General features: G+C 35.0%; 1 protein-coding gene across 1 annotated transcript in view; it reads right to left on the bottom strand.

Annotated features, from left to right (window-relative positions):
- Positions 1 to 10,979, bottom strand: part of HECTD1 (HECT domain E3 ubiquitin protein ligase 1) — a 58,638-nt gene that overhangs the window by 21,932 nt on the left and 25,727 nt on the right. The window contains exons 13-24 of the mRNA XM_005417496.2: positions 10,065 to 10,287; positions 7,268 to 7,531; positions 7,076 to 7,152; positions 5,539 to 5,673; positions 5,159 to 5,305; positions 4,758 to 4,852; positions 4,256 to 4,361; positions 3,199 to 3,333; positions 2,974 to 3,113; positions 2,166 to 2,489; positions 1,582 to 1,748; positions 1,231 to 1,407 (exon numbers count right to left, since the gene is read on the bottom strand). Of these exons, the coding sequence (XP_005417553.1) occupies positions 1,231 to 1,407; positions 1,582 to 1,748; positions 2,166 to 2,489; positions 2,974 to 3,113; positions 3,199 to 3,333; positions 4,256 to 4,361; positions 4,758 to 4,852; positions 5,159 to 5,305; positions 5,539 to 5,673; positions 7,076 to 7,152; positions 7,268 to 7,531; positions 10,065 to 10,287 (1,990 nt within the window). The remainder of the gene's footprint in view (positions 1 to 1,230; positions 1,408 to 1,581; positions 1,749 to 2,165; positions 2,490 to 2,973; positions 3,114 to 3,198; positions 3,334 to 4,255; positions 4,362 to 4,757; positions 4,853 to 5,158; positions 5,306 to 5,538; positions 5,674 to 7,075; positions 7,153 to 7,267; positions 7,532 to 10,064; positions 10,288 to 10,979) is intronic.

The raw sequence follows: 10,979 nt of genomic DNA, 5'->3' as shown, positions 1-10,979 counted from the left end.
TTACTTTCCCTAAATTATTAATTAAAACCACTTTTAAATCTGAACAAGTTTTCAGTACATCTTATGTACTCAAAGTTGTACTGCTCCATCATTACAGGCGTAAAACAACATTTGTCTACACTTGTGAACAACAACCAAAAAGTAAATTAGATCCTGTTTTCAAAATTCTACATGAAAAAAAGCTGTGACAGGAATGAGATGAGTGGGCATCACCATTTGATAAAAGAACCTCAATTTTACCTGTGGTTAAACGGGGAAGTTTTACTGGAACACAGGAATAAAATCACTGTTCTACTGTTTGGTAGAACACTACTCACCAATAATATGTAAAGTCTTCAAAGTTATAATGTAGCTATGGGTACTGTTGCATCTGATATGAAAAATATATGGATGATGGAAGACTTCCCCACAAGCTGTCCTGAACAGCTTAAATAAAGTTCAGTTTCAAATAATTTTAAGGAATTGTACTTTGGAGATTTCTCCATGTTTGAGAGCTGACAACTCAACTAACTAGAAGAAACTCTCCAGTCTAGCTAAAAATGAACCTAAAAGTAGCTGAAGGTGCTTCAGAAACAAGACAAGCCTTATATACCTCAAAATAGGGGGAAGATAAGGGAAATGGTGGAAAGCATGTTCAGCTGACAAGATCACCACCTGTCCTGGGGCCTCTTCAATAACTTGATTTTCTTAGTACTGACTTCCCTGGTGTTACAGGTTCTTATTTTGCTCCTTAAGTTAATAAATTTTCATGCTTTAACTCAAAAACAAAAACTTGATCCCAAAGAAGCTTGCAAGGTAGGAAAGGTACAGGATATAACAAAAGTCAAGAAAAATATTGCAAATGCTCAGCTAGAAGAAATGAGGAAGGTAATTATAGATTTTGCAGGCCCAAAGCTTAACTTATCACTTTGCATCACTCACCTTCATCTAGTTTGTAATAGATGTCTAAATAACAGTTTCATATTTGAATAACAGTTTAATATTTTAATTAACCAAAGCTGTATAAAAGTTTCATTTACAGCAAGAATTTTTTTCACATGCTTAAATGGAATTTCACAAATGGACCCCAACAGCTGTAGTATTTTAAATTTCTTCCCTCCAAAGTATTCGAACTTTTATCAACTTTATCAAGGCATTACAAAGGAAGTACTTTAATGCTACCAATTCTGCATGATGTAATCATGCAACAGATGTGATTCAACAACATAAATTCAGGCAATTCACGCTCACCATTATGCAGTTCTCCTGTAACAGTGCCTTCCCCCTGCGGGCTTCCATCCTGATCTCTCCATTTCCAATCAATTCCTCTGATCACACGAGCTCCTGGAACCATGTATTTTAACACCTGAGAACGGACCAGACGTCGCTGCCTTCTCAGATTTGCTTCAGCTTCTTTAGCAGCTTTTCCTACAAGAAATGTAAATTAAAAACACTTGAAAGTATTGAACGGAGAATAATTTTGAGCTTATTTCTAAGCAAGTTCAACTGCAAAAGTTAGCCTCCTTTTTCACCCTGGTTTTTATATGGTATGCTCATTAGCATTTTAAAAGAGCAAGTAGGACATACATTTCTTTCTCTTACCCAGTTGATCTTCACATACTCCATTCACAGTACCATAAAGTTCAAATCCAGACAGGGAGAGGTAGTGTGTTTGCCCACTGGCATTCTTTCCCATCTGTTTTATTCTAACATGTCTCCAACCTTGTTTCTCATCTTTTGGAGGATCTAAAGGCCATGTTGCTGTAGACCTTTAAGTTTATTAGAAAGGGGTGTTGGTAGGTAACAGGAATAAAGAAAAAAGCAAAACCAAAAAACCTTAATACCCAAGCAAACAAAACCGTAACATCAATCACGTATGCATATTACAAGATATATAAAGCTATTAACACCAGGGCAAACTTCAGATGAGTGCTGGTGTTATGATTTTGTTAAAAAACAAAATGCAAAATTTACAGTGATGGAAAAGCACAAATACCATTATGTGAACCACACAAAAAACCCACGCATCACTTATTCTCCAGCCCATCCTTGATAATTTGTATCACTTACCAGTTCTTTAGATAGATACATTATTACAAACACAGTACAGACTAAATTAGTCTACAGTCAAGTACATTTTTAACTGCACTCAGTTTTATAAAAGGTAATAAAATACACTGACATACCCTGGTTCATTGAGACTACAGTCATCAACGTGAGTATACAAAGTAGTCCAGTTCTGTCCATCCTTAGATACCTGGAAAACCCAATTTCTGAGAGCAGATCGTCCATAACCTCGAGCATGGCGTAATGTGTAGGCTGATGGAATAACCCAAAGGCCAAGGTCTATGGCAAACCAAGCATTCTTATCATCATTTGTGTGACAATTGAGAGCTGAACTGTCACGGCTCAGGATGTCTTCTAAACGACCATAAGGCAGATTTCTTCCTTCTGAGGATGTAACCACTACTAATCCATAGGCTGCTGGATTTACCCACTCATAGGCAGTTCTGTATTTAAAAAGAGAAATATACTGTTCAATTATTCTTATATAAAAAAACCTAGTTTGAGCGATATTTGACATTTACTGTAAATTGCATATAACAGCTGAGTTTATCACAACAAAATTATCAAAATCATTTTAGATATGTTTTAAACATCACTTTGTGTTTTTTGAAACACTGTAGCAAAGAAAAAACACCCAAACCAAAACCAACAAAATCAAACAGAACCATGGCAAGCAGAAACAGAGCCCCAAACTTCCCCACTCCATCTTCTTACGGAAGCATAAAACAAATTCTGAACACAAGTGATTCATAGTTTTCTATTATTTAAGCAGATCCAAAAGAAATTTAATTCTATTGATTAAAAGATATCTCCCACTTCAAAGAAATAACAGATTTCATTTCATTATGAATTCTTTGTCCCTATTCTGACTCATGCATTAGAGTTTATTGTGTCTGGCTTTAAAATATCTAGCTTTGAAAAACTCACTTTGCATTTGTTCCAATCCAGTAAATAATTCCATTTTCATCAAAATCATGTTGATGCCTGAACACAAATGTCTGACCTTCTCGCAGTTTTCGTACAAAAACAAATGAAGCCCTATCAAAGTCGTACCACTGCTTTGCTACCTACATATGAAAGAAAAGAAATCAAATATTAAAGAAGCAGAAGATAAGTATTCCCTGTGAACTCTGTGTGTGCTATGCAGCTCACCATTTTCAGGAGATACTGTTCTAGAGATTCAACAGTTGCCAGTGGCTCCATCTTGAGCATTCTACCAGTTCGATCTATCAAAGACGTCTCCCCCGAGGCACGTTCCAAACGAAACCTCAAGCGCCTTGTCAGTATCTGAAAGAACAGCTAAACATTCATCTAGGCTTTCCTGTTTAGGTTTTGGGATTTTAATAAAAACAGTGTATTTCACTACAACCATTTTAGTGGCCTATCAAGTATCTTTGTTGCTTTAGCTTAAGCACTATATTCTAATGAAATGCTTTAAAAAGTAATTTCCTAGTACTACCTTTTTTCAATTATCCAAACAATTCTTTACTATGACAATGTGCAAGTCAATTACACACTCAGATAACATTTTCTCACTTTTCCTATGTCTTCATAGCTTTTATTTGTTGACTAGCAAATACAATAATATAGAAACTGAAAACTATTTTCAAAAATACTGAACAGCAAGAATGGTTTTGCAACTTTTTTCAACTATTTCCTAGACATTTAACCAGAAATATTTATACTTCCCTACCCATGTAGCAAAACTCTGAACTGTGCTTTCAAATAGAAAAAATTAAGACTCCACACAAACTGGGAAAAAATAAGTAATATTTTTAGCCAAACTGCCAAGTTTCCTGTGTAACAAGCTGCTGAGCCTGGAGGCATCTTGCATTACCAACTGAACACAGAGCCGTAGACAGGACCCTTTAAAGCCTATCCCCGTTCTTACTAATAATTGTCTCGTAATCACAGTAACATGCCCTTTTACTAGAGGTCATGTTCCTATATAAAGACAATACTTGAAGACAAAACAAAGAACACATTATCTCTTCAATCAAAATTTACTTTTATCTCACAGTGTTTAAGTGACAGTAGAGGAACAGCCATGCATTTCAGCGCTAGAGGAAACAGATGCCAAAATTTGGTTGGTCTTTACCTAATTCTACCCACATCTACAAGAATGTGATTCTTGCAGACAAGGTGTGCAACACATAACCTTCAGTTGAGCACCACTCAGTGTGATATGCTGTTATCACTGTGCATTTACCTGAAGATTGTATGTAGATCCTGGTGTATCATACAAGTGGAGAGGTAGACGCTCAATAGATTCTAACACTGCTATCAATTTCCGAATTAATGCAACTGCTGGACGACTGTGAAAGAGAACAGGTACTATGTTACCACAAAACAAAACAAAGAAAAAAATTTTACAGTATCTCAGAAAACAGGATCCACCTGAGGAAACTATCTCAGCATGCTATTTCTACTGACGGTATCTGTTCAAGTCACATGGTTACAGCCCAGTAAGAAAGATACTAATCTGCACAGTGATGAACAAGTCACCTTTATTTTGTCAATAGATGTTCTATAGGTTGACTCTTAGAGATAAAAACTTTCAATTGCTACTTCAATATTAGATGCTGTCTTTCAAGATCAATTTTCTATTCCATTGAAATGGAAAGAACAGGTACTTTTTCTTTAAATTATTTTAAACATACCATACTGCTTCAAAATTTCAGAGGATTTTCCTGGTTTGGTATTATTTTTACCTTTCATCATCCTCATTTTCACTGAATGCTGTTTTGAAAACGTTTATCCTCTCTACCAGTTGACTACAGTCTTGTTTCACATCCAAATCAACATTCTAGGAGGAAAAAAAACCCCAAGTTACAGACAGGCAAAGACATCTATGTAGTCTTACTGAAATCCCAATCCCAAAGCTAATCATCAGCCATTAGACCTGAACAGAGCTGATTTATTTTCATTCAAACTAGTCATCTACTCTAATATCTTATTTTCAATAGGTAGACCAGTAACTGGAGCAAAACTGCCAAATTTTCACCAAGACTGGAAAAAGACAAATTTATAACAGATCTTTTACATTATGCACATGTCTTCACTTCATTTTGTTATGAAGTTTTTCTTTAAACACTTATGTCTATAAACTCACATTGTTTAAAACTGTCAGCAGTGATTGAACTAAGCCACTACTGCACATTTCATATGGAGAAATAGTATTCTCATCCTTCAACAGTACAATTAAGTTTTCCAGAGCAGTCTTCATTAAATCTCTCCATGTATTTTCTCCCTCAATGCACTGAAAGACAAAAAGATCATTATCATGAAACAAAGTAATCTGTCCACTTGCTTCAGTTGAAAAATCATGTCCCTAGGAAAGTACCTAACTAGGTAACACATGCATTAAAACCCCCCACATCGCAGACATGCTATCTCTGCTTCATGACTCTGCATCACATCATGACAGACTAGTCTGAACATTATCTGATTTCCACTGATGTCACACATTAAAAATAAAGGAGATACACTTACCTGCCTGTTTGCATGAAGTTCCCATGCAGACTCTAACTGTGTTGCTATGTTCCTCAGTGTTACAACTACTCCTCGAGGCATACTTTCAACAGCTTTAAAATGATCATCATACAAATCTCTTGCCATAGTTCGCACCTACAAATGGATTTTGATAATCAGAAGTGAGACTTTACTGTAATGAGACCATTACTATACTCCCAGATATTGCAACTTTGGTCATTTTTTTTAACTCCACAACAGGCAGACAAATAGGGAAGAATAAAAACCCATATGCATCACAAAATGGCAAAGGTTGGGAAAAGAAAAAGGTATGGGAGAAATAAATTGAAATACACAAAATCTTACTGACAGAAATTAAAATTACCATCATGTATTAGGTTACAGCATAAAAGATAGTAGGAAAAGGTACGATTCTCAATCTGTCAATCTTTCTTTTAGAACTGGATCATGGATCAGGTAATATTTTTAAATGTACAATTAAGCAGGTTTAATACAGTTTCTGAATGCTCTATCAACATTCCCTAAACCAATTCACACTAAGTCCCTACACAACCTCTTTTAGTAAGAATTACTCTTTCTACAAAGTATGGTTCACACAAGATACAGATTAAGTAAGTTCTGATTAAACAACCTCTTTCTTTTGTAAGAAATTTCCCAAAAATATTTCCTTTTCATCATCATTCTATGTGCTACAATAATACATTACATAAGCTTCAGAACTACACAGTACAATCATAGGTATAAGAGAGCACTGCCTTTCTTTTATCATCCCACATATTATCATTCACACACAGCATTTCAGCTTTCAATTTAGTGTCACATTTCCTAAGATATATGTCCTAAAATGCTGCAGATACAAGGTACAGGATATATTGGCTGCACTGTTGGAAACTGCAAGACAGATAAAGACTAAAGATCAGCCTGAGCCCTTGGCATAAGCGGATCACAAAATGTACTGTTATTTCATGGTTTTTTCGTAAAGAGCTTAATACTTGATTTCTTAGTTCCTCCTTTTTCCCCTTCATTTTGAGGAGAAAGAAGAATTTTAAAGATATCTAAAATGAGGGCGTTTTCTCATTTTGCTTCACTACCACAACTCTTAACAATGTAGACTGTTCACTTCCAACACCCTGTCACAAAATCCAGTCTGAAATTAGTACCTAGATGAAGAGAAGCATTATATGCCTCTGGCACAACTGTAGTATCGATTTTAACATCTTTTCTTGTAGCATAAAAACAAAAAGGAAACCATAAAACCTAAAGAATTAATTCAAGTCAGGAAGACTGGATTTTTCTACTTTTTTTTTTAATTAATTTTTCTCTAAAGGAGCACACAGTTTACTAAGACTTTCGGATAAAATCACCCAAAGAAGTGCTTTGTTCTGGTTGATGTTTTCCTCTTCAAGCCTCAGATAAAATTGTATCTCATTGAAATCAGAGATTTTAATCTTCTAAGGGGAAACCACACCTCCCTAAGAATATTATAATATAAAACAAGCTCAATTAAATGCTAAATATAAATTTACAGATCACCAACCTTTTGTTTTGTCTTCTCCAGTTTAGATTTCAGTTTTCTTCCTCTTTTACCTGTCCAGCCAGTCACAAATTCTGACCCTGCAACATATATTTTAGAAAAGTTGCATTTTCTCATAGCTATGAAAAGCAACAAATAAAACTATCTCATATACACTTGTTCCTACCTGCACATAACACATACCTACATACTTACCCAAGGAAGTTTCAGCTGTAAACGAATGCTTTGTTCCTCTGTTGGATTCAAACACAAAGCCTGGCAGGTCTTCTTTCAGTATTGTAGCTTGCTGACCATCAGAATTGTGAATAGCAATTTCTCCTTCTTTTAAACAGGTCAGCGACCAGTTTCCTACAGTAAGTTTAGTTGGCCCTGGTGTTGATAAAATTGGCTGGCTTGTGGTAGATGGTTTTACTTGGCTTCGAGCCCTCTGCAACTTCTCAAGGAACTCACTCCTACTTTCTATTTAAAAAGAAACAAATTTGGTTTTTTCTGACAATTGCTTCCATCATTATGCAGAATTTTTTTCAAGAGCAAAACAACTGTGTACATTCAATGCAAAATTAACTTTGAAATTAAGGGTCTTAAAGTGTCCTAAATTTCTGTGTAGTATATTTCTGTACTTCAACAGTGATTTATTCTACGATCACATCAAATCTGCAATGCAACAATGCAACTATTTCTGAGAGATGCAATTCAGATGTATTAATTCATTGTTACAATTATAATAGGAAGATCAAAGAAATTCAGAATAAATTTTTAGTCTTTGAAAAATGGGTCTCAGAATGGTGAGCATGAACTATTCTCAAAAGTGAGTTTTCAAAAATAAGAAATTTTTAAAATTATTTTTAAAAATATCATAATATCATTAATGAAAAAGATCATTAAATTATATATTTGTATTTTAATAATTAAAATGCTGAGTACGTAACTTCAAAAATTCCATTCAAAGTAAAAATGGAAGCACCTCATTAAAGATTATTTCTGTTTGCCTTTTGCTGCAATGACAAGCTCTAAGCTTTTTAAACATGCCCTTTTGTTATAACACAAAATAATGCAAAAATAAACATGCATTCGAGGCACAATATTCTTTACTGCTTAAATTTCATAGCATATACAGAGAAGGCTTATAAAAATAATTGAGATTTGATATGCAAGATGAAAATTCTGTTAATTAAATGTTTTCAGATTTCCATAATTACATTTTAATACATTTATTATATATAGCACATTGCACTGAAAGTACTGTATTTCTACATGGTTGGGAATAAATTCAGGTTCCCTTGGACAAAATTTTGAGACTTACTAAAAGCTTCAGAATTACCATTAAATTTCAATTTTTGCATTGAATTTTTTTTCTACAAATTCAAACGAAACAAGTACAGAGTTAATGTGGAGAGGGGTGAGTACAGACCTTCCAAAATGTTCACAGTATATATATTTGACCATCCACCCCAACTTTCATCATGCAATACACACTAACAGATGTCACTACTCAACCCTCTATACTCTTGCCAGTTGCGAAGTTACTAAAAAGTATACCACAAGATTGATCAGTAATGATTTAGGACAGCAGAACATATAGTACAGTTCAGGACTTGATACCACTCTAGCCTATACTGTACTGTAGTCATTTTAGTTAACAAATATTAATCTTTTAAGTAAAAGAGGCTGCTGCACATGCTTAGAGCTCATGGTTAAAGTTCAGGCAAATTACACTGCAACATCAGCAATCTTAGTAGATGTCTATTTGAGTACATATTTCAAGAAGCCTCATTGAATCCTACATTTAGCTCCTTTCCCTCCTGATATTCAGACTAGGTATCTTGTTAAAAAACTTTGGATTTATACAATCTTTTTTGAAAGACTGATTTGAAGTAACATCTTAAATGCTCAAACTGACTTCCTCTAAGTTCTCTTCACTCCAAATTCATCTGAACTGTCACCATTCCACTCATCTTATATAGAAATAGTCTCATCCCTTTGCCTTGGCCATTAGGAAGTGAAAGTCAAAAAATTCAGCATCCAGGGAATGCCAAATGAGAATTTAAGAATTGTATGAGAATTTAAGAAATTATCTTCATGAATCTTCTTAAAACTGTATTGTATGATAAACAGGTATCTCAACACAGGACTTATTTATCTTTAAAGGCATTAACCTTATTAAAAAGAATGCAAAGACACATTTTCTGACCGAAAAAAACAATAAATCTATAAGTGGTTTCCAGCTGCATTACAATCAGAAACATTATATTGCATTTTGTCTTCTTGCCCCAAACTTGATGCATGAAGTCATTAGCACTTCATTTCCATCCTGAATCATAATATGTTCTGTTATTTCAGTCAATGGCTCATTGAAAACATCATAATATTGCAAAGCACTTTATGCCTGCAGGTTCATAAATGCATGAACTGCTGCAAAAAAAAGATGAAACAATAAAAGGAGGGTTGTTTCTGCATCCAGAACAAGTTGTGTATTCTGTACAGAAAATCAGAACCAGCTGTGCATTGCCAGTGCATAAGGTCTGTTCCCTTATCCTCTCTCCAACAAACAATTAAGACACTGTAATTTGTTTCCCAATCTCGATGAGAAACTTTCCATTACTTTGTCTTCAAACACATGCAAATTCATTCTGCTAGCTAGAAGCAAACAACAAATCACCATTTCAACCTGCTTTTCCTGGGATGGCCACTACAAAGTGCTTTTAATGACTGGGGTGAAAAAATTAAGTATGCATGGAGAAGAATCAAAACAAAAAGTTAATACGCTTTTGCTGGCAGGATGTTTACTTAACACAATTCACCAAGAAAGTCAAGTTATGGCCACATGCTATCTGATAAAATGCATCACAATTAACTGACCACCTTCCACCTGTTTACATCCTTTACTATTTAGTAAGCCAATTCCTGCAAAACAAAATAGCTCAAATCAAATTATATAAACAAATGTAACGGTCTCAAAACTTAATCTGGACTTGAATTACAAAAAGTCTACCTGAGCTGTCAGATCCTCCTTCAGGGCTCCCACTGGAATACATTGTGGCCAGCTTTCCATCCAAGATAAATCTGAACCATCCATTACTACCATTAGATAGCTCCAGGGCTGCAGCATCACTCCAGATATACAGGCAGTCCCTTCCCCTAATGACTGACCAGTCTCTCCAGTGGTACGGTTTACCCTGCTGCAGTTCTTTAGCATCCTCCTGTGGTTCATCCTCCTGCAATAACATTGTATTAAGCAATAACAAATCCAAAAAAAAATCTCCAATCCATTTAAAGAAGAGGAAAAAAAACCCAAACAAACAAAAAACCCCACAAACAAACAAAAAAAACCACCACAGACATTTTTAAAGGAGGAGATTCTCTCTCTTTAGGAGAAAAGACTTATTCATACCAAAAGTGTAGGAACTATACTACTTCAGCCTGTAAAACATATCCTTAAAAGTATTCTTTAATAGAATAAGATACTTCTTAGAAGTTTCCTTTCACATACAGCTTTATCTACTCAACAATAGCAATGGCCTACTGCCTGCAACATCAGCCTCTGTTCAAAACTTGAATTGTGAGAAAAGAAGCACAAAATGATTGAGGTTGGAAGAAATCTCTGGAGGCCATCTAGTCCAAAGCCCTGCTCAGGCAGGGCCACATATGACTGGCTATCTAGGACCATGTCCATATGACTTTTAATATCTAACCACTAAAATACAAAACCAGCATCCCCCAAGAAACCCTAGACAACCCAAACCCCACAGTAAAAAAGTTGAACTACACACTTAAGATTTAGCTATAAATTTAACTGAATTGGTAACAGAAGAAGTCTGTTACCCATTCAGTTCATCTGACTAGCAATAAGACTTGGAAACTGATAAATAACTTCAATACGCACTTACGGCTTTCATTAAGCAGAAAA

The sequence above is a fragment of the Geospiza fortis genome, unplaced genomic scaffold, assembly GCF_000277835.1.
Source record: "Geospiza fortis unplaced genomic scaffold, GeoFor_1.0 scaffold54, whole genome shotgun sequence".
In the NCBI taxonomy this organism is placed as follows: Eukaryota; Metazoa; Chordata; class Aves; order Passeriformes; family Thraupidae; genus Geospiza; species Geospiza fortis.
The sequence above is the reverse complement of the archived record's forward strand: the minus strand, read 5'-3'. Positions and strand labels throughout refer to the sequence as shown.